Source organism: Belonocnema kinseyi, chromosome 2, assembly GCF_010883055.1.
Source record: "Belonocnema kinseyi isolate 2016_QV_RU_SX_M_011 chromosome 2, B_treatae_v1, whole genome shotgun sequence".
In the NCBI taxonomy this organism is placed as follows: Eukaryota; Metazoa; Arthropoda; class Insecta; order Hymenoptera; family Cynipidae; genus Belonocnema; species Belonocnema kinseyi.
Window position 1 is genome coordinate 156,144,585 of NC_046658.1, and position 24,985 is coordinate 156,169,569.

Genomic DNA, 24,985 nt, shown 5'->3' on the forward strand with positions numbered 1-24,985 from the left:
ATTTTATTTTTGCGAACATTTTTGGATTTTTCAAAATACTGTGAACATTAAAAAAACATGCGTTACCTAGAAATATTTTATTTCAAATTATTGCTATTTTAAATTCAAAAAATAAGCTTTAAAATTTTAAATGTTAAAAATAATTTTTGAAACTAATGTCTTATTCTTGTATTTGCAATCAATAAAACATATTTAAAAAAAATTCTAATTGTTAAAATTCGGGAATTTTCCAATTCGGATACCTTTGTAAATCGGGAATTTTATTATTCGGGAATTTTCCAATTCGGTAATATTATAAACTATCGAGAATTTTATTATTCGGGAATTTTGCAATTCGCGAATTTTATAATTCGGAAATTTTACTATTCGAAAATTTTATTATTCGGGAATTTTCCAATTCGGTATTTTTATATTTCGGCAATTTTATTATTGGTGAATTTTATTTTTCGGCAGTTCTCCAATTCGGTATTTTTATTTTTCGGTAATTTTATTATTCGTGTATTTTATTATTTGGGAATTTTCCAAATCGGTATTTTTATTTTTTGGCAATTTTATTATTCGCGAATTTGATTAATCGACAATTTTCTAATTCGGGAATATTACAGTGTCGGGAATTTTATTTTTCGGGATTTTTCAGTCCTCCCGATTTTTAAAGTAGAAGAGAATTTTCAATCCAAAAAGTATTAATATTCGACAAAAAAATAATACTTTTTAAGAAAATAGTTGGATTCAGATTATTAAAAGAAATATAATATATAAATTGTTTAAACCAAGAGGTTAATTTTAAACAAAAAAGGTGACTTTTTAAGAGCCTAGTTAAATTTTCAATAAAATAAATAAAGTTTCAAACAATTTGTATAATTTTGAACTAAGCGCCAAAAATATAATAGTAGACTTTTCACAAAAAGTATGTTTTTTAAGTAAAAGAGATTATTTATCAAACAAAATTACCATAATAGACTTTTAAAATAAAAAGAATTAATTTTCAATAAAAAAATTAATGTTCAAGCAAAAAAGATTAATTTTTAATTTAAAAAAAATTAATTTTCTGCCAGGCAATATAATTTTTCGTCCAAAAGCGATTACTTTTTAACAAAAGCCTTCAATTTTCAATAAAATAGTTAAATCTTTAACTAAATAGGAGAATTTGTGACCAAAAAGTAGAATTTTGAACCAAAAAAATGATTCATTAAAAATTCCACTCCTTGGTTGAAAGTTGAACGAATTTTTTTAAATTTTATTATTTTCTCTTTGAAGATTCATCATTTTAGTTTGAAAGTTCGCTTTTTTTTGGTTAAAAAAGTTAATTAAAAATTCTTTTTGTTTTGAACATGTTTTTTTTGTTGTTATTTCATTTTCTTGTTTTTTAAATTAAATTTTTTGATATACTGTTTGGTCAATTCTAACTGTTTATTATTTTTCATTAAAGTTTTGTTTTGAAAATATCAACTATAACATTTTTTTTATTCTTGATTGAAAATTTTTTCTGGGTAGAAAATTCACTTTTTGGTAGAAATTTCATCTCTTTTTCGTTAAAAATGCAAGTTCTTAGTTAAAGATTTATCTATTTTGGTTGAGGATGAAACTATTTGGTTGAAACTTAAAAGATTTGGTATAAAATTCTACTTTTTGGTCTACTTTTTTTAATCGAAAATTAGTTCTCAGTGGAAATGTAAATACTCCATTTTCAGGAGCTTTTAATTTAAAGTATTTTAGTGAATTTTTATAGTAATATTAAAAGTGGAAGATTTTAGTGCATGATATGTTAATTTAATATTATAAAAAAAAAACATAATTTTTGTAAAATCATATTTGTACAAAATAATTAAGAATTAATACCTACAATCTAAAAAAATTAAAGAATTATTGTGTAATTGAAATAGGGATCTTTTAATATAAATAAACTTTTATCATGAAAATTATATCCAATATTTAAATATAATCTTCCAATAAATAATCAATTTATGTAAACTAATTTTAAAAAACTAAGTTTTAATGTTTATTTAATTTAATATTAAAAAAAAAATTCAGCTAATAAGTAATTAATTCTTTTCCAATGTGACAAGCTTTTTACTATAATTTTCATTGAAGCATTCAAATATTTTTTGCTTATTATCTTTTTTTCAAATTTGAACTTTCATTTCTTAAAATTTGATTTATTAATAACATTTTAAAATAATTTTAGAAATATAAAGCATTAAACAATCATTTTAATAATTCTTACATTATATTTTGTTTGAATTTTAAACAACATTTCTATATATTTATTATACTAATAACCATTAAAACTAATTTTAAAAAAAATTAACTTATTGACTAATAATTTTGAAAATTGAATTTGGATACTCATTTCACTTTACAAGCATCAGGAAAATTATATAATTGTAATAGAGGTATTCTAATTAAAAATTAAACTTTTATTGTGAAAGTGCTAGCTAATATTATTTTTATTGAAAAAATCAAATCATTTTCAATTTTATGTATTTTTAAATTTGATCTTTAAATTTTGAGTATTGTTAGTTCCTTTCAAATAATTCTAGAAAGTTTAAGTTTTAAGGGAATAATTCAATAAATATTCAATCATCTCAATAAAAAAAATATTACACCATTATAAATTATTGTCATTGAAACATTCAAATGATTTTCACTTTATATATTTCTTAAATCTGAACTTGTCTTTATTTAAAATTAATTAATTATAAGCTTTTAACGAATTTTAAAAAATATAAATTTTGGCAGAATCGATTAATAATTAAGTAATCAGTGAAGAACATTGAAATCATTTAGGAATTATTTCCATTGAAATGTATGTACAATGTACATATAATTTTGAAAATTGAATTTGAATACTCATTTTCCAACATCACAAACATTAGGGAAAATTAATTTTATTATAAAAATAATAGCCAATATTTAATTACATAAACTTAATGCCATATAATTTTGAAGATTGAGTTCAGATGATTAAATATATTTACAGATGATCAAAAATATTTCTTCAATTTATGGAATTGGAATAGGGATATTTAAAATATAAACTTTAATTATGCAAATCATATCCAATATTAAATAACATAACGTCAAAGTAAACAATAAATTTATTTTTTCGGTAAGAAATATTTAATTTCAATCTTTATGCAATTTAATCTGGTAAAAAAAATTAATAAGCTAATAATAATTAACCAATTAATAACATAAACAGTTTTAAAGAAATCACTTTTATTAAATTATTTAAATAATTGTTATTTTACGTATATTTTTATATTAATTTCCACTTTCCATTCTGTTACTTGGATTTAGTAATCAACAAATAACTAATTAATCACTTTACAAAATAAAAAAGGATCAAAAAATTATTTTTATTAAAAATATAAATGATTTTTATTTTTTATTTTACTTTAAACTTTTTCTTCACAAATTTAAAAAATCAATTAAATGTTCTTTAATAACACGTTAAAAAAATAAATACTTAAATAGTTAGCATGTGGGGTGAAGGTGTTAAGAAAAATGTGGTTTATTAAGGTTTATTGAAAAGTGTTTTAGTTAAAGATTAATCTCTTTGTTTGAAAATTATTATTATTTTTTTTAAATTAATTTTTTTGTTATTGTGAAAACGTAACTTTTTTACTTTTGATTTAAAATTGTCTTTTTTTTATAGTCTTGAATTTTTTAATTTACTTAAGTTCTTCTAAATTCACTCGATTTTCTATAATTAAATGGATTTTTTTATTTTTTAAAGAGGTTTTATGTAATTGGTCCTAAATTCTTTTTAATTCCCTTGAATTTTTTAAAATTTATTTCAAACGTACTAAATTCAATGAATATTTTCAGATTTTTAAATTGTTAATAATTCATTAAAAACTTTTTTAACTTATTTCCAGTTTACGGATATCAGTGGAATTTTTTTATTAATAAAAAAATGTCCAATTCATTTAAATTCTTTTGATTCTAAATTGAATTGTTTTAAAATGTAATATAAATTGCATAATTCATTTAAATCTAATTTAAATTTCAATAATTTTAGTATTAAAATTCCTCTAAAATTCACACAAATATTTTATTTAAACAGTCGAATTTTCAACCGAACAGTTGAATTTTTTTATCCAAGAAAGATGTAATTTCGGCTAAAGCAGGTGAATTTTATAATGAAAAAGATAAACTTTAAAAAGAAAAAAAAAAGAGTTGAATTTTCAATCGAAAACTGGTATTTTTATTCAAGAAAGATGACATTTCTCCTGAAACAGATGAATTAAACAAAAACACGTTTTAGAAAATAGTTAAATTTTCAAATTTAAAAATTCATCCTTTTTGGTCTCTTTTATTAAAAATTTAATTTTCTTGTTGAAAATTAATTGTTTTATCCTAAAATTTAACTCAAAAATTTTTATTTCCAAATGTATCTTGATAATTCAAATATTTGCTTTGAAAGTCCGATATTTTATTGAAAATTCGAATTTGTGGGAGAATATTTAATATTCATGGTGATTATTTCCTCTTTTTGTTGAATATTCCTTTCAAAATTCATAGATTTCGTCTATTTGTGCGGAAAATTCATTTGCTTGGTTGAAAATTAGTTTTTTCTTATTTATAATTAATTTTTTAACTGAAAATGTAACTGTTTCATTTTTTGTCGAAAATTTATATTTTTTTATATAAATTTAATATTCTTGGTTGAAAATTATACTATTTCATTGAAAAATTGCATTGATTTGATTGAAAATCAAGTTTTTTCATTAAAAATTTAATTATTCTATTTTTATTTAGAAAGTTGTCTGTTTTAGGTGAAAAATAATTTTATTATGTTGAAAACTCGTTTCTTTTTTAGTTGAAAATTTATCTTACTGACTGAAAATTTAAGTATTTTATTTATGGTAGGAAATTTATGTTTTTAGTTGAAAATTCATGTATTTGGTGGAATATCAAATTTTTTAGTTGACGATTTATCATTTTAGTTGAAAATTCACTTGAAATATTCTATTTTCTGTTAAAAATTCATTTCTTTGATTGGAAAAAAAATGTTTAGTTAAATATAATTATTTTTACATACATAGAAAATTCGTCTTTTGGGTTGAAAATTCCACTATTTGGTCAAAAATATATTTTTTTGTGGTTGAAGATTCATCACTGTGATTAAAAATTAATTTCTTTTTAATTGAAAATTAATTTTTTTACCTGAAAATGTAATTATTCCATTTTTGTTTGGAAATTTATATTTTCCGCTGAAAAATAATTCATTTTGCTGAAAAGTCGTATTTGGTTTGTTTAAAATTTACTTTTCGAATTGAAAATTGAATTCTTCTATTTTTTTGTAAATTTATCTTTTTTAGTTCAAAATTTATACATTTTATTGAAACTTTACCTTTTTTGGTAGAAAATTCATCTTTTGAATTTAAAATTCAATTTTTCTATTTTTGTTTAAAAAATCTTTTTTTTATAAAAAAAATTCTATTTTGTTGAAAATTAGTTTTTTTTTTAACATTCATTTTTCTAACATTTTAACTATTCTAATTTTGGTTGAAAATTGATCTTTTCAATTTAAAAATTAATTACTTTGTTCAGAATTCATTTTTTGTTGCTGAAAATTGATTATAATAACTGAAAATCTAATTATTTTATTTTTGTTTAAAAAATATTTTTTTTTCATAAAAAAACTGTTCTGTTGAAAATTAGTTTTTTTGTTTATTGAACATTTATTTTTCTAACATTTTAACTATTCTAATTTTGGTTTAAAATTGATCTTTTGAATTTAAAAATTAATTACTTTGTTCAGAATTCATTTTTTTATTTGTTGAAAATTAATTGTTTTAACTGAAAATGTAATTCTTTTACTTTTGTTTAAAAAATCTTTTTTTTATATATAAAGAAATACTATTTTGTTAAAAAAATTTTTTCTGGAACATTTATTTTTCTAAAATTTTAAATATTCTAATTTTGATTAAAAATTTATTTTTTTTAGATGAAAATTCATGGACTTCGTTGAAAATGAGTTGTTTTTTTTGGTAGAAAATTAATCTTTTGGGTTAAAAAAATTCAACTATTTAGTTCAAAGTTCATATTTTTGGTGGAAGATTAATCATTTTGGTTAAAAATTCGTTTCTTAGGTTGAAAATTGGTCTGTTTGATGTGAAGACTTAAGTAAAATGTGTTTAAAATGTATTAAGAAGAAAATCTTGTTCTTTTTGCATTAATATTATTAATCTTCTAGGCACTCTTTAATGCGAATAATATGTTTTCTATTACTTAAACTTCTTTTACGATTTAAATTAGGCGCCTTTTTCAGTTTGATGCGATACATTTTCCCGCGAAATTTAAATAATGTGATTATTATTAATAAAGAAAGAAAGTACCATTTTTCAAAGAAAATAGAATTTTTTAAATCAATTGTTTTTAAATTTTGTTTGAAAAATGATTTATCTTGCAATTTTTTGCTCTGAATTCTTGTTTTCTTTTTTCTCTTCTGTAGACTGGCCGCCCCACCAGGTTCTTTTGGGCCATTCGGGCAGGGTGAATTGTCTTTTGTACCCACAAGGTGCAGCGAGTCGCTACGACCGGGCACATTTAGTTTCCGGTTCTGTTGACTTTGCCGTCTGTTTGTGGGACTTGTATTCTGGCACTTTAATTCACCGCTTCTGTGTTCATGCTGGAGAAATTACACAATTGATGGTACCACCAGACAATTGCAGTGTAAGTAATCACGAATCATACATTTTCGTAAAATCGCATTCATTTCCAGAGTGGCTACCGATCCGGGAGAATCGGGAGATTCGGGAGAAACCCGGGAGAATCGGGAGAAAAATAATACATCGGGAGATTTCCCGTATTTCATAATTCGTACGTTTTCTAATTTTTAAAAGTTCACAATTAGAAAGAATATAATTTTCAAAGTGTTTAGAATAATTAATATTTAAAAATTCACAATTTTTCTCGCAATAATTAAAATTCTTTAATTTTTAATGGTGAAAATGATTATTATTTTTTTTTTTTTTTTACACAAAACGAATTTTTTGTTTATTTTTATAAAAGCGTTTGAAGTTAAGATTTTTGATAAAAAAACGTTTTATTTTATGAAATTTAAATGTAACAGTTTCAATGGGAAATTAATCTTTCATTTTTTCCGATATTTTTATTTTTAAATAAAAATTTTAATGTGAATTTATATTTTTCGAACCTAATCTGAATTTAATCTGAGACCTTGAAACCAATGTTTATTCTTAAATTAATTTTTAGATTAATTCTTGGAGGGTTCAAATTTCACAATATTGAAGTTTCAAATTCAAATTTTTATTCGAAATGAAAAAACCATTTTAATTTTCAGTGTAATATCTTAAAATTTTCCGATTTTTAGTTGATGATTTAAACAAATAAATCATTTTAAATTGAAAAATATTTTATTGAAAAATTTTAATAGTGAATAATAGTTCTAAAGAAAGTTTTGAAATAAAGAAAATAAAAATTAGGTTTAGAATAAAAAAAAGATAAAAATTGAATTATGTAACTAAAATTGGTACATCAATAGATGAATAATTTCGGTAATTTCAAATGGTTACAATAATTTGATTGTTCTGAATTTAAATGTTGAATTTTTAATTTTTTCCTTACATATGTTTTAATTTTGCAACTAAAATTTAATTGGTTGAATTTTTGAAAGATTAATTAGCAATTTAAAAATGATTGTTTTTTACGTGATTTAAATTTACTTCAAATAATTCAAATGTTGAAGGATTTCATGGTAACAAAATTTTAATATCACAATTTTTGGTGAATATAAATTTTCTCAGTTTTTAATTGAAGTTCGCATTCCTTTATATTTCAAGATTCTGGAGTAAAATTTTTTTTAATTATTAATTTTTCTCATTTTAAATCACTATTTAGTTTGAAATCTTTTAATTTCGTGATTTTTTAATTCAAAATAAAATTGTTTACTTTGAAGGGCTTTCGGTTTGGAAATTGTACAATTGAATTCCTTTTTTTTTATTAAATTGTCCAAAATCGTTCAATATATATATATATTTTTTTAATTTCAGATGCCTTCAGTTCGAATTTATTAATTATCGTTAAACATTTTTCAAACATAATATTAAAAAATTGGTTTTATAATTGATTTTTAAATTTGCGTATTTAATTTTTTTTTATCTTAAAGTTAAAATTGGAAGCGTTTAAAATCGAAGTTTTTTTATAACAAACATTTTTAGTTGATCAGTTGTGTATATAAATTAATTAATGATTTTAAAAATTGAAAGAATGTCCAGATTGTAACGTCAAAAATTAAACTAATTCAATTGGAAAGTGTTAATAAAATGTAAACGTCCTATTCAAACTTTATACACTGTTTTCAATTTTAAAATAACTTTAAAATAATATTTTTCGAATTAAAGGCTTCGAATAAATTGCATTTTAAATTATATTCCATTTTTAAACCATGCAATTTGAAATTTTCCACAAATAAAAGAAAAATTAATATTTGAATGTATCTGACTGTTTATTTAAAATTAGTAATACATTAATTATTCAAAACTAAACAAGAAAGACTAAACTTTAAACCTTACAATTCAAAATAACAATAACATTTCTTAAGATTTATAAGAAAATTGAAAATAATTTTTGTTTTAAAAAATTATTTGAAATTCGAATAATTATAAAAGATATTTAGAAGTTTTGAAAAAACGTCTAATAATATTTTTAAATTTGAAAAAAGTTGATTTTGCTCAAAATATGCCTCTACTTGGTACAAAATTTAACTACTGGGTTAAAAATTCATTTTTGTTGGTTGATGATTCATTATTTTAGTTAAAAATTAATTCTTTCGCTTAAAAATTTAATTTTTTGTTGAAAATATATTTTTTTTCTGTTTGAAAATTATTTTTTTTTTTACTGAAAATTTAACCAATCTATTTCTTTTCAAAAATGTATCCTTCTTTTGGAAATTTAATTTTTTTATTGAGAATCAATCCGTTTGGTTGAAAATTCAACTATTTGGTTGAAAAATTGTCTTTTTTGTAGAAAATTCATATTTTAGGTTGAAAATTGGATTACTGGATTGAAAATACATTTTTTTGATTGAATATTTTTTTTTTTTAATTTAAAATTCTATTCTTTGCTTGAAAACTTAACTATTTTCTTGAAAATCCATTTTTTTGTTTGAAAAAGATTTTTTTAGTGGAAATTTAAGTATTCTCACTTTAAAAAAAAATTAATTTCCTTGTTTAAAAATTTAACTATTCCCTTTTTTGTCAAAAATGAATTTATTTGCTTAAAAATTAAACTATTCCATGTTTGGTGTAATAATAATAATAATAATAACAATAATAATATGAATAACAATAATTTTAAAAAATAATATCATTTCTTAAGATTGCTAAGAAAATTGAAAATGATTTTTTTTAATTATTTAAAATTTGAATAATTTTTAAAAATATTTAGAAGTTTGGAAAAACTTTTAATAATATTTTTAAATTTGAAAAAAGTTAAAACACTATGTAGATGTTTAGAGATTTGGGAATCGCGAATTTTCAAATTTAGAAAAATTCCGAGCTAGAACTGAAACATGGAATTTTGTAATAAAATGAATTTTAATTCTTAGTTGAAATGGAATATTTTCGAAACAAATTAAAATTATGAATTGAAACAGGAAATTTTACAAAAAATTCTAGTTTTGAATTGAAACGGAGAATTTTTCAAAAGGAATAAAATTGGGAATTGGAACAGGACATTTTTCCAAAGAATTCTAATTCAGAGTGGAAGCAGGGAATTTTAGAAAAAATTCTAATTTTTAGTTAAAACGGAGAATTTTTAAAAGGAATAAAATTAGGAATTGGAACAGGATATTTTTCCAACAAATTCTAATTCTCAGTTGAAGCAGGGAATTTTTGAACAGGGAATTTTACAAAAAATTTTAATTTGTAGGTAAAACAGAATTTTTTAAAAGTAATAAAATTGAGAATTGGAACAGGAAATTTTGCCGAAGAATTCTAATTCTGAATTGAAGAAGGGAATTTTGAAAATTTAATCAATTCTGAGTTGAAACTGGTATTTATCCAAAAGAATTATAATTTTTCTTGGGACAGGGAATGTTAGAATTTAAATAATTTCCGAGTTAAAACATGGAATTTTGTAATAGAATTAATTTTAATTCTAAGTTAAAATTGAATATTTTTGAAACAAATTAAAATTATGAATTGAAACAGGGAATTTTACCAAAAATTCTAGCTTTGAATTGAAACGGAGAATTTTTTAAAACGAATAAAATTGGGAATTTTACAAAAAATTCTAATTTTTAGTTGAAACGGAGAATTTTTTTAAATGGAATAAAATTGGGAATTGGAACAGGAAATTTTTCCCAAAAATTCTAATTCTCAGTTGAAGCAGGGAATTTTGGAACAAGGAATTTTACAAAAAATTCTAATTATTATTTGAAACGGAGAATTTTTTAAATGGAATAAAATTGGGAATTGGAACAGGAAATTTTTCCCAAAAATTCTAATTCTCAGTTGAAGCAGGGAATTTTGGAACAAGGAATTTTACAAAAAATTCTAATTTTTAGTTGAAACGGAGAATTTTTTAAAAGGAATAAAATTGAGAATTGGAACAGGAAATTTTTCCAAAGAATTCTAAATCTGAGTTGAAGCAGGGAATTTTTAAATTTCGATCAATTCTGAGTTGAAACTGGTATTTATCCAAAAGAATTATAATTTTCTTGGAACAGGGAATGTTAAAATTTAAATAAATTCCGAGCTGAAATATAGAATTTTGTAATAGAATGAATTCTAATTTTTGTTTGAAATGGAGAATTTTCAAAAAATATTAAAATTCTGGATTTAAACAAGGAATTTTTAATTTTTAACCAATTCTGAGTTGGAAATGGAATTTATACACAAGAATAACAATTATGAATTGAAACAGGGAATTAAAAAAAAAATTATTATTACAATTATTTAATATGGAGAATTTTCGAAAAAAATTAAAATTCTGATTTTGACGAGGTAGTTTCTTAAAAGGAATTAAACTTCCGGATTTAAACAGGGAATTTTCGATTTTTAACCAATTCTTAGCTGGAATTAGAATTTAAAATTGCTTAAAATGGTATAATTTTAAACATTTTTAAAGTTCATTTCTTGATTTTTTAATTAAGAGTCTTGAAAATGATAACGAAGATTTATATTTTTATAACTCTATCTGAATCTTTAAACTCTACAATTTATGAAAGTTAAAAATTTTTAATTTGACAGTTTAACTTGATTAAATTAAAAATTATTCATTTAAAAAGTGTGAGTAGCTACAATTTTGAAAGTTAAAAATTCAATAGTTTCACTTTGAGTCCTTTTATTTGCAGTTTCGTTATTAATATTTCGAATGGAACATTTTTTGTATTTAGTGTTCGATGTTTTAAACTTCTCTGACCGGGAAAGAAGCGGGAAATGACCGGGAATTTTGTTCTTTGATGAAAATCCTGGACTGTTTTTTTTACAAAAATATTGACTATTATTTATGTTTATTGCAGCCCAGGATACAAAAGTGTGTTTGCAGTGTGGCATCCGATCACAGTGTAACTTTACTATCTTTAGCGGAAAGAAAATGTGTAGTTCTTGCATCTCGCCATCTATTTCCGGTGGTCACCATCAAGTGGAGACCTCTGGATGATTTTATGATAGTCGGCTGCTCCGATGGAGCTGTCTACGTCTGGCAAATGGAAACGGGACATTTGGATCGTGTTCTTCATGGTAAAGATAATTAATTATATATCCGCGATTTTTATTTTTCAATTAAAAATTAAAGAATTTTGCCAGGAGAACTGAAAAATCCCTAAAAATAAAATTCCTGGCACTGTTTAAATTTCCGAATTGGAATATAATATAATGGATACTAAAATAATTAATCTTAAACCAACAAATAGTTAAATTATCAGTTTAAAGAAATTCATTTTTAACAAAAAGACACGAATTAAAAAAAATATATTGTTCAATTTTCAAGCAAAGAAAAGAATTTTTAACCCAAATATTGTTTTTTCAACCAAAAAAATGTGAATTTTCAACAAAATAATTAAATTTTGTAGTATACAATTTTTAACTCAAATAGTGAACCTTTAATAAACAAAAAAATGAATTTGATAACAAATAGTTGAATTTTCTATAAAAAAAAGACAAATAAAAAAAAAATAAATAAAAAACATTAGATATCTAACATTAATTTCTCTGCTTAAAAATTTGATTATTTTGTTGAAAATTCGTTTTTCTTTTGTTCAAAATTAATTGTTTAAACTAAAAATTTATCTATTCCAGGTTTGGTGTAACATTTTTTTTAATTTGAAAATTCAGGTTTTGGCTTTGCAATTTTTCTATTTTGTTTAAGCTTTATCTTTTTTGATAAAATATTTATTTTCTTGTTAAACAATTTAATTTTTTGGTCGAAAATTAATTTATTCGGTTGAACATTTAACTATTAAGTTAAAAAATCAATTTAAAAATTAAAAATCTAATTAAAAATTTATGTATTTTTTGTTGTAATTAATCTTTTTTGGTAGAAGATTAATGCTTCTGGTTGAAAATTCGTCCCGTTGATTAAAAGTGAGTTTTTTTTTTAATCGAAAATGAATCTTTTCCACTTAAAATTTAACAATTTTGTTGAATATTCATTTTTTATTGAAAATTTAACTATTCTATTTCTTGTCAATAATTTATCTTTTTTTAATGGTTAAATCTTTTTGTTTTTGAATTCATTTGTTTGCTTGGAAGTTTAATTATTATTATTTTTTTTTCAAGATTCACGATTTTATTTAAAAATTCTTTTCCTTAATTGAAAATTCAACTATTTGATCGAAAATTAATTTTTTGGTTGGAGATTCATTTTTTGAGTTCAAAATTATTTTCTTTACTTGAAAATGTAACTATTTTGTTGAAAATCTTTTTGTTTTAATTAAAATTTAACTATTCTATTTCTTGTCAAAAATTTATATTTTTTAATGGAAATTTAAGCTTTCTGTTTTTGAATTCATTTGTTTGTTGGAAAATATTAATTATTTGTTGAGAATGAATTTTTCTTTCTGAAAATTTAACTATTGATGGGAATTTATTTTGTTTTTGAATACATCTTTTTTGTTGATAAACTATTTGGTGAAAAACTTGTCTGTTTGCGGTTGAAAATTCATCTTTTGTGTTGCAAAATCAACAATTGGGTCAAAAAAATTTTTTTTTTGTCGAAGATTTAATATTTGAGTTAAATTTTTTTTGTGTTTAAAAATTTATCCTTTTTAGTTGAAAATTTCTTAAGAGATTTTTTTTGTTTTTAAATTGAGCTTTCAATTACTTTGATATAAAATGCATATTTTCGAGTAACCAATTCAAGTTTTTTTTTAATTTTTACATTTTGGTTTGAAAAATTAGTCTCTGTTGGTTAAGGATTCAAACGATTGATTGAAAGTTCGTATTTTTTGGTAGGAAATTTATGTTAGAGGTTGAAAATTCAACTATTGAGTTAAAAATGCATTTTTTTCTTTTATTATTATTTGAGTTTACAATTCTTTGTTTTGCTTAAAAATTCATTTTTTTTGTTCTTGAAAATTCATTTTTTTTTACTAAAAATGTTACTATTCTATTTATTCTTAAAAATTGTTTTTTTTATGGAAATTTAATCTTTTTGTTTTTGAATTCATTTGTTTGTTTGAAAGTTTAATTTCTTTTTTGGTAGGAGATTCACGATTTGAGTTAAAAATTGTTTTCTTTACTTGAAAAATGAAATATTTAGTTGAGAATTCATTTTTTCGGAAAAATGTAACTATTAATGGAAATTTATTTTGTTTTTGAATACATCTTTTTTGTTGATAAACTATTTTGTTAAAAACTTGTCTGTTTGCGGTTGAAAATTCATCTTTTGTGTTAAAAAATCAACTTTTATGTCAAAAATTAATTTTTTTGTCGAAGATTCAATATTTGAGTTAAAAGTTATTTTATTTACTTCAAAAACTAACTATTTTGTTGAAAATTATTTTTTTTTATTGATAATTTAACTATTCTATTTCTTGTCAAAAATTTATCTTTTTTCATCGAGCTTGAAAGTTGAACTATTGGGTTGAAAATTGATTTTTTGCTTGAAAAATCACTATTTGAGTTTACAATTCTGTTTTTTGCTAAAAAAATTAAACTATTTTGTTGAAAATTAATTTTTTTACTCGAAATTTAACTATTTTATTTCTTATCGAAAATTTTTTGTTCACGGAAATTTAATCTTTTTGTTTTTGAATTCATCTTTTTTGTTGAGAATATAACGATTTTGTGTCAATAAAAGTTTTTTTCTATTTCATTTTTGTTTAAAAATTTATCTTTTCTAGTTGAAAATTCCCTTCTCGATTTTTTTAAGGTTGAGCTTTCACTTCATTTGATAGAAAATGCCTATTTTCGTATTATAAATTTAACTCTTTTTTCAAAAAATTCTTTTTTTTTTAAATTAGTCTCTTTTAGTTAAGGATTCAAATAATTGTTTAAAAATTCGTATTTTTGGGTAGAAGATTCATGTTGGATGTTGAAAGAATATTTGAGTTGAATTTTTTTTTTGTTTACTTTAAAATTTAACTATTTTGTTAAAAATTTATTTTTTTTTGTTGAAAATTTAACTATTTCTTTTTATTGTCAAAAATGTATCTTTTTTTCATGGAAATTTAATCTTTTTGTTTTTGTATTCATTTGTTTGTTTGAAAGTATTTTCCTTCCTTGAAAATTTAACTATTTTGTTGAAAATTCATTTTTTTAATTGAAAATTTAATTATTCTATTTCTTGTCAAAAATTGATATTTTGTAATGGAAATTTAATCTTTTTGTTTTTGTATTCATTTGTTTGTTTAAAAGTTTAATTTTTTTTTGGTTGAAGATTTAATATTTGAGTTAAAAATTATTTTCTCTACTTGAAAATTTAACTATTTTGTTGAAAATTCATTTTTTTTATCGAAATTTATTTCTTGTACAAAATTTATCGTTTTTGATGGAAAATGTAATCTTTTTGTATTTGAATTCGTTTGTTTGAAAGTTTAATCATTATATTATTTTTTATTTTGAAAATTTACGATTTGAGTTAAAGCTTCTTTTCTTTACTTGAAAATTTAAACATTTTGTTGAGAATGAATTTCTTTTTTCTCGAAATTTAACTATTTATGGAAATTTATTTATTTTTTTGTTTTTGAATTTATCTTTTTTGTTGATAAACTATTCTCTTGGCAACTTGTCTGTTTGCTGTTGAAAACTCATCTTTTGTGTTAAAAAATCAAATTTTGTGTGAAAAATTAATTTTTTTGTTGAAGATTCATTATTTGAGTTAAAAAAAATTTTTCTTCACTTGAAAATTGAACTATTTTGTTGAAAATTCGTTTTTTTTATTAAAAATTTATTCATTCTATTTCTTGTCAAAAATGTATTTTTTTTTGGAAATTTAATTTTTTGTTTTTGAATTCAATTGTTTGTTTGAAAATTTAAATATTTTTTGAAAATGAATTTTTTTGTTTCTGAAAATTTCACTATTGATGAAATTTTATTTGTTTTTGTTTTTGAATTCATCTTTTTTGTTAAAAGTTCCCTTCTCGATTTTTTTTTTTTGAAGTTGAGCTTTCAATCACTGTGATATAAAATGCATATTTGCAGGTAATCAAATCAACTTTTTTTCCAAAAATTCTTATTGGGTTGAAAATTAATTTTTTTGGTTGAAGAATCACTATTTGAATTAAAAAATCTTTATTTTCCTTAAAAATTTGAATATTTTGTTGAAAATTTATTTTTTAAATTAAAAATTTAACTATTTTGTTGAAAATACATTTTTTTAATTGAACATTTAACTATTCTATATCTTGTCAAAAATTCATCTTTTTTCATGTGAATTTAATCTTTTTGTTTTTTAATTCATTTATTTGAGTTTAATTTTTTTTGGTTAAAGATTCACGATTTGAGTTAAAAATTGTTTTATTTACTTGAAAATTTAACTATTTTGTTGAAAGCTGATTTTTTTATTGAAAATTTAACTATTCTATTTCTTGTCAAAAATTCATCTTTTTTCATGTAAATTTAATCTTTTTGTTATTGAATTAATTTGTTTGTCTGAAATTTTAATTATTATTATTATTTTTTTTTTGAAGATTCACAATTTGAGTCAAAAATTCTTTTTTTTTTTTGTTTGAAAATTAGTATCTTTTAGTTAAGGATTCAAATAATTGGTAGAAAATTTGTATTTTTCGGTAGAAAATTCATGTTGGATGTTGAAAGTTCAACTATTGGTTCAAAAATAATTTTTTTAGATTGAAGATTCAATATTTGAGTTACAATTTTTGTTGTTTACTTGAAAATTTCACTATTTTGATAAAAATCCAGTTTTTTGATTGAAAATTTAACTATTCTATTTCTTGTCAAAAAAAATTTTTTATGCTAATTTAATCATTTTGTTTTTGTATTCATTTGTTTGTTTGAAAGTTTAATTTTTTTTTGGTTGAAGATTAACGATTTGAGTTAAAATTGTTTTCCTTACTTGAAAATTCAACTATTTTGTTGAAAATTCATTTTTTTTAATTGAAAATTTAATTATTCTATTTCTTGTCAAAAATTTATCTTTTGTCATGTAAATTTAATTTTTTTTGTTTTTGAATTCATTTGTTTGCCTGGAATTTTAATTATTATTATTTTTTTTTTTGAAGATTCACAATTTGAGTCAAAAATTCTTTTTTTTTTTTGTTTGAAAATTAGTATTTTTTAGTTAAGGATTCAAATAATTGGTAGAAAATTCGTATTTTTCGGTATAAAATTCATTCGGGATGTTGAAAGTTCAACTATTGGTTCAAAAATTAATTTTTTTAGGTTGAAGAATCAATATTTGAGTTACAATTTTTTTTTCACTTGAAAATTTCACTATTTTGTTAAAAATTTATTTTTTTTTCTTGTCAAAAATGTATCTTTTTTGATGGAAATTTAATCATTTTGTTTTTGTATTCATTTGTTTGTTTGAAAGTTTAATTTTTTCTTTTGGTTGAAGATTTACGATTTGAGTTAAAAATTGTTTTCCTTACTTGAAAATTTAACTATTTTGTTTAAAAATTCATTTTTTTTTTAATTGAAAATTTAATTATTTTATTTTTGGTTAAAAATTTATCTTTTTTCATGTAAATTTAATCATTTTGTTTTTGAATTAATTTGTTGTCTGAAATTTTAATTATTATTATTATTATTTTTTTTTTTTTTGAAGATTCACAATTTGAGTCAAAATTTCTTTTTTTTTTGTTTCAAAATTAGTATCTTTTAGTTAAGGATTCAAATAATTGGTAGAAAATTCATTCCGGATGTTGAAAGTTCAACTCTTGGTTCAAAAATTAATTTTTTTAAGTTGAAGATTCAATATTTGAGTTACAATTTTTTTTCACTTGAAAATTTCACTATCTTGAGAAAAATTCAGTTTTTTTTTATTGAAAATTTAACTATTCTATTTCTTGTCAAAAATCTTTTTTTATGGAAATTTAATCATTTTGTTTTTGTCTTCATTTGTTTGTTTGAAAGTTTAATTTTTTTTTTTAATTTAACTATTTTGTTTAAAAATTCATTTTTTTTTTTAATTGAAAATTTAATTATTTTGTTTTTGGTCAAAAATGGATATTCTTTTATGGAAATTTAATAAAAATTAATTTTAAAAAAGTGACCCAACCCTAAAAACATTTTTGAATCGGTTATTGTCAGGTATTATCGCGGAAGAAGTGTTGTATGCTTGCGATGAAAATACAATGGGAACAATTGGAGGTGCCGGAACGGGGGGCGAATTGGGTCTAGCAAATCCAGCCGTCCACTTCTTCAGAGGTCTGAGACACAGAAATCTCTCTGCCATTCGGCATGCCACACAACGAGGACTGCACCAGTTGCAGCAACTTCACGGCGGAAACGGAAACGACCATGGCAATCAAATCAAGGCGAAAGGCGCACCATTGATGATCCAGGGCTTCAGGAGCAATCCAAAGGATCCCGAGAGTCATATTCTGTTCTTCGATATCGAAGGACTCATAGGTAAAGCACTTCACCTTTCTTTTTCAATTTTCATTCCACATTTACTATTGCAGGTAGCGCCTTTTGAATGAAAAATGCCTGCGGAAAATCTCAATTTTCGCCTGTTTACTAGTGTTTTTTTTTTTTTTTTTACGAATTGGCGAATTCCTTTCCTATGATAAGGTAAACCGACCTTTACTGGGACAGTTAAGGGGAAAAAAATTAGACGACATAAAGACAATTTTAAAATGGTGAATTGAAATTTTTGGGTACGAAAGTCGTTACAATAATTCGCTAATACATTGTTCTATCGATTAGAAATAAATCCAATAGATGGCGCTCCGATCAGGTAGGCCTGGGAATGGTTAAACTTCGATACGCCATCTGGTGACGAAAATTTGAACTAGAAAGAATAGGTACGATTTTTAAGATGCTCTTTAATTTGTGCGTAAATGTGTTTTAACAATTTGGATGGAATTTCCATATTATACAGTGAAAACCCATATTTTTTGACAGAAATATTTTTCTTGAAAAAAGAAAACAACAACAATTATTTCTCTCTTTATTGTGATTTCCAAAAGATTATATACTTATATGGAATTATTTTGAAGCAAAAATGAACTCAGAGTAAATTTTAATTAATTTATACATGAAATATTTACTATTTAAAAATCTGATCCAAAAGTTAGGTTAAAATTTGTATTTATATTCCAGTCGTCTATTTTTCGTATTCCTGGCATTATTAGGATAAAGTTTGTTGCTACATGCATTAATTAAAGTTTATTTGAGCTTGCAATGCGTTGAAACTCACATGAAATAATTAAATTGTTGTATATTTTTAAAAAACCTATTTCACAAAGATGTGTTTTTTCACTCTATAAGATGGAAATTTTATGTAAAACTATTTGTTTTTAATTAATATTTGTTTTTAGCATTCAATCTTTGTTTTATACTTCACAAAAAAATCGTAAAAACACTTTTTGGCCAAAATTAAAATACATGTTTAAAATTGTACCTACTCTTTCTAGTTCCATCTTTTGGCACCATGTGGCGAAATGGTTGACCACCATTCCCAATAAGCGGGAAAAAATGCTCTGAGAATTTATGATAATCTCAGAATTTGTTTTAAGTAATAAAAAATTAATTTTTTTCGTTAAATTTTCGGTTGAAAATGCAACTATTTTTTTTTTTTTAATAAAAATGCAACTGTTTGGGTAGAAATTCAGCTATTATACTATTTTGTTGAAAACTTGACTATTTCGCAGAAAATTTTTATTTTGGTCTTGAAAAATGAACTGAATCTGTTTTAGTTCAAGTAGATATTTTTAAAATAAAAATGCAACTATTTGGTAGAGAATTTAACTATTTTGTTAAAAATTCATCCTTTTTTGGTAAAAAAAATTCGTCTTTTTGGATTGAAAATTCAATTTTTTTCGTAAAAACTTCATTTTCTGTTAGAAAGATTTAATTTTTGATATTACTGAGTTAACGGGAATCTTTTTTGGATGAAAATCAACTTTTTTTGTAAGACAAAATTCTTCTTCTTTAAGATAAATTTCATATTTCTTGATAAAAATGCAACTATTTTCGAAAAAATTTTGGATTATAAATTCAATTTTTTTGGTAGAACATTATTTCTCGTTAAAAAATTTGGTTAGGTAACCTTTTTTAATTGAAAATTAAACCACTTGTGTAAAAGTTAAACCAAATTATGAAATTTCTTTTATTGAAGGCTTATATCTGGTTGAAAATTTAACTGTTTAGTGGATAATACTTCTTTTTTTTGAGAATTAATTTTTTTCAGAAAATAATTTTTTAGTTTGCAATTTACTTTTTTTTGCGTAAAAATGCATGAGTTTCGCAGAAATATAATGTTTTGTTGAAAAGTCATATTTTTTGTTTAAAAATTTAATTTTTGTAAAGAAAATTTGTCTTCTGGTTTGAAGGTTCAATAATTTAGATAAACTTTTATTTATTTTTTGAGTGAAAAATCTTTATTTGTTGGAAATTCGTCTTTTTGGTTCTAAAATTCTTTTCTTTTATTGTATAAATTTCATTCTTTTTTTATTAAAATATATACTATGAGTTTTTTTCCTTGAGAATTTGTCTTTTTAGGTTTAATATTCACCTATTATACTAAAAAATTAATTATTTTGTTGAAAATTCCAGTATTTTGTTAAAGAGTGATTTTTTAAAGTAGAAGAAACTTTTTGTAAAAAATAAATTATAATAAATTTGAAAATTTGAGATTTGTATGTGAAACATTGTTTTATTCCACTTATAAAATATTCTATGCTAAAAATATTATAAGATTGAAATACTGGTATTTGAATATTAATGATTTGAAATGAAAAATTAGTAGAAAAAAGACTTTTCATTAACTGTACTCAATTTCGAAAATTTTAAATGATTTTAAAGAAGTTGAAGGAATTTCAAAAAAATTCGGAGGTGTAAATGGATTTTCAAACAAAAAAATCAAAGAATTTCTGAAAATTCAAGAGATTTTAATCAATTATTATAGGGACTTGACGGGATTTTAAGATTTTCTTTTAAAGGATTTAAAAATAATTCTAAAACGTTTCAAAATTTACAAGAAATTTTTAAAGATTTTAAGATAGCTTCAGTGTTTTTAAAGATTTTAAAAATATAGAAAAAGTTACTTTAAAAAAAAGTTATTTAAGAAGATTTTAATAATTTTTAAGAGACTTTAAGGCATTTAAAAAATTCAATGATTTAAGGATTTTCAAGAGATTTTAAGGAGTCTAAAAGAATTTAAGGATTTTAAGAGATTTTAATTCATTTCTAAAAGCTTTACAAACTAGGTTATAATTGTTTGGAGCACATAGAAATTTTTCCTGGCAACAACGAAAATTGTGAAATATTTATTTGAAAAGTTCCATTCGAGTTCTTTTCCAAAACTAGTTATAATTAAGAATAAAATATTTTCCTCGATTTTATAAATCATTTTAAAAATTTTTATTTTTTAGCGTACAATAATTTTAGTTACTATTTAAATGAATTCATTAAAATTAATTAAATTTGTTTACAATTTATAATTTTAGTTCATTCTTTTAAACTTAGCAATTTTTTAAACTACAATTTTTAAAAACATTTTGCAAAATAAAAAAAGATTGTCCTAAAATCTTTCAGAAAATAACTTTAAATTTTCCTAAAAATCTAGAAAATATTGTTTTACTCTCTAAAAATCTTTCCAAATCCATAAAAAGCTTCTTTTTTTTTAAAAAATTGTAAAAAATCTACATTTTTTTTCAACATTTTTATAATTTTCAAATTAACCATTATTTCTTCTAATCTTTCGAAGATATCTAAACGTTCTAAATACCTTTTAAAATTGTTTAAAACTTTTTTTAAAGGCAACAAAATTTGTTTTAAAGACTTCCAGATTCTTTTTCAAACATTTTTTTGGAAATACTTTTGAAATCTTTTACAATATTATCCTAAAGTTAATTTTTAAAAATAAAAAATGATTGAAAATTCAGGTATTTTCATTAAAAAAAATTTTTTTTAAATACTTAATCTTGTTAGGAAAATTTAACTATTTTTTTCAAAGAAAATTTTCAAGGAAGATCCGCAAAAATTTGTGGTTTTGTACACAATTGGAACCCGAAATATATCTTTTTTATCAATTAATATATTTTCTCCAAGGCCTATTTTGTTGGTAAAAGATTAAGTTTCGTAGTGGAAAATTAATTTTCTTGGGTGAAAAGTACATCATTTTTATTAAAAATGTATTGATTTTGTTGAAAATTCGTCTTCTTTTGTTTGAAAACATTTTTTAAACTAAATGTTTAACTATTTCATGTTTGATTTAAAATTTACCATTTGAAAATTCAACTATTTTGTTGAAAATTCATATACGTATGTAGTGGAAAATTCGTTTTTTTTTCGTGAAACATTAATATTCTTGATTAAAAATTTATTTCTGGGGTTAAAAATTCAACTATTTCCTGGAAAATTAATTTGTTGGATAAAAATTATTTTTTGTTTGTTTCTTAAAAACTCAACTATTTTGTTGGAAATTTTTTGTTTGATGTTTGAAAATAATTTTCATAACTAAAAATTAAAGTGTTCCATTTTTTGTTGAAAATTAATATTTTTTAATTAAAAATTCAACTATTTGGTTAAAAATTCGCGTATTTTGTAGAAAATTAATGTTTATGGTTGAAACTTAATCTTTTTCCATGAAAATGCGTATTTTTTTGGTAGCAAATTAATCCTCTTAGTTTATTCGGTTTTTGGTTTAAAAGTTGTCTTTTTTAGATAGAAATAAAATATTCTTCGTTTGAAATTCATCTTTATGGTTTTAGTTAAAAATTTCACATGCTTGATATAAACCAAAAATCGAATAGTGAATGATGAATCTCCAATAATAAATTACTTTTAACCAAACATGATGAATTTTTAGCAGAAAAAGATACATTTTCAACCAAAAATGGAATATTTGTATTTTCATTTAAGAAAATTAATTTTCAATGAAAAAAATTAATTTTCTACTAAAATGATCAATTTTCAACCAAAAAGATTAATTTTGTACCAAGAAATATTCAACTAAAAATAAGGTAAATTTTGTATTTTAAATCAAAGCTGAAATAGTGAATTTCTTTAGTAAAAAAATTAATTTTCAACCGATAATGACGAATTTTCAACGAAATAGTTCAATTTTAAACCTAAAAATATAGATTAAAAAAAATAATGTTAAAGCTTTAAAAAAAAGATGAATTTAAACTAAAATGTCTACAAAAAGAATGAATTTGTAACAAATTGATTGAACTTTTTAACAAAAAGAAATAAACTTTTCACCAAAAAAGAAAAATCTCTAACAAAATGATAAATTTTTACCCCAAAAACTGAATTTTTAACCAAATAGTTGAATTTCTAACCATAAAGATGAATTTCCAACGAAGAAGATTTTTTTCTAAGAGGCAAATTTTCAAGAAAATAAATAAATTTTCAGTTACAGAAAGAAATTTTTAATGAAAATGATTAATCTTTCACCGAACAAAATGAATTTTCAAAACCGAAGATTAATTTTCTACAAAAAAAATTATCTTTTAAACAAATAAATTTATTTTCAATCAAATGGTTAACTTTGTATCTAAAAAAAACACACATTTTCAATAAAAATTACAAATCTTTACCTCAAAATCTGAATTTTTAACCAAATAGATCAATTTTGAACAGTCTAAAAGTCACAGAAATAAATTTTTAACGAAAATGATTAATCTTTCACCGAAAATAATGAATTTTGAACCACAATATTAAATTTTTAAGTAAAAAGTTGTATTTTCAAAACCAGCTTTTATTTTCTACAAAAAAAAAACTTTTGAGAAAATACATTAACTTTCAATTAGATGGTTAAATTTTTATCTAAAAAATATCACTTTTATACCAAAAAAATAGGAGTTTTCAAAGAAAAAGATTAAGTTTCAACCATAAACAAAGACAAATTTTGTATTTTGTACAAAATACATCATAGTATCATAGTATTTTCATATCATATGTTTTATACAGGGTGGACACGCTGGGGCTTACATACATGGCAAGTTGAATGCTATCCGAATTGCACAACAGCAGGGGAGAAGCCATTATACAGGGGTATTTTCATATTTCTTGCCTTTAAAGTTGCTTTGGATCGGCTATTCAGCCAAGTCCATGCATCTTCGGATCAAGTTTATGATAGTTTCCATGGTTGCATTCGAAACTTCAAACGGTTATGTTCAGATTCACCTGTTTGCCCTAATCGCTGTCAGTAAATGTAGGCAATGTTAATTTAAAGTTTACGCATGTAATATTTCATTCACTTTATTTGAAACATATTCTGTCTATTCATAACATACCTTTTTATGCAGTAAAAATAAGCGTTAAACACCATTCACTGTTCGCCCACTGGAAGCACAGATTATTATTACTATTTTATAGTATTTGTCACTTAGCAGCCATTCTATAATGTTATTGGCAAAAAAAAAATGACGTTTACTTCTCAGTTCACATGTCTCACTTCATTATTAATTAAACACTTTTATTATTTTTAATTACTATATAACATAACCTATATTGTTTTGACACTTGTATCCGTTTCAAGTTTCGAACGCAACCATGGAAACTATTATAAACTTGATCCGAAGATGCATGGACTTGACGGAATGGCCAATCCGAATGAAACTTTGAAGGCGCGAAATATGAAAATACCCCTGTATAATGGCTTCTTGCCTGCTGTTGTGAAATTCGGGTAGAAATCAAGTTCGCTATGTATGTAGACCCCAACGTATGCACCCTGTATATGTATAAAATATATATAAATATAAATTTATTTATATTTTTTTTATTTATAAATTTTATATAAATATAAAATATCATTTTTACATCATAGTATTTTCGACAAAATACATCAATTTTGAACCAAATAGTTAAATTTTCAACTAACAAGATTAATTTTCTTCTAAAAAGGACGAATTTGAATCAAAATACTTGATCTAAACCCGAGTTAAGTTCTTCATCATTTTATTCTTCAAAATTATAAATTTATTGTAAAATTTGGTTAGAAAATGGCCTGCTTTTCGGAAAGTTTTGAAATTAAAAAATTTTTTTAAATGGCGAATTTTGCAGAGATTTATTCACACATTTTGAGGAGTATTTTTTCATTATTAATCGTTGTAATATAAAAGTTATGAATTAATATTAAATTGATTATTGTCCCAGTAATGGTCGGTTTAGCTTATGTTGGTACGTTAATTTGGTTTTATTGTCTCTTAAATGTCCATGCAGTACAATTATTGAGTGATGAGTATGGCGCTATGACACCTGGATCCCTGGAAGCGCAGGGTTTAATTTCAGCTTCGGAATATCAGAAAGTAACTGCATTGACTCGCTCGGCAAGTCCTGATGCGCATAAAAAAATTGCAGGTGAGATCAAAACCCACCACTCGGGACTAATGTTGTTGTTTCATATTTTTCCTCTTCTTGTTGAAGCATTC

General features: G+C 22.2%; 1 protein-coding gene across 1 annotated transcript in view; it reads left to right on the top strand.

Annotated features, from left to right (window-relative positions):
* LOC117183031 (WD repeat-containing protein 7) overlaps window positions 1-24,985 on the top strand; it is a 163,028-nt gene that overhangs the window by 72,519 nt on the left and 65,524 nt on the right. The window contains exons 12-15 of the mRNA XM_033376174.1: window positions 6,464-6,684; window positions 11,498-11,717; window positions 17,691-18,011; window positions 24,777-24,914. Coding sequence (XP_033232065.1) covers window positions 6,464-6,684; window positions 11,498-11,717; window positions 17,691-18,011; window positions 24,777-24,914 — 900 coding nt within the window. The remainder of the gene's footprint in view (window positions 1-6,463; window positions 6,685-11,497; window positions 11,718-17,690; window positions 18,012-24,776; window positions 24,915-24,985) is intronic.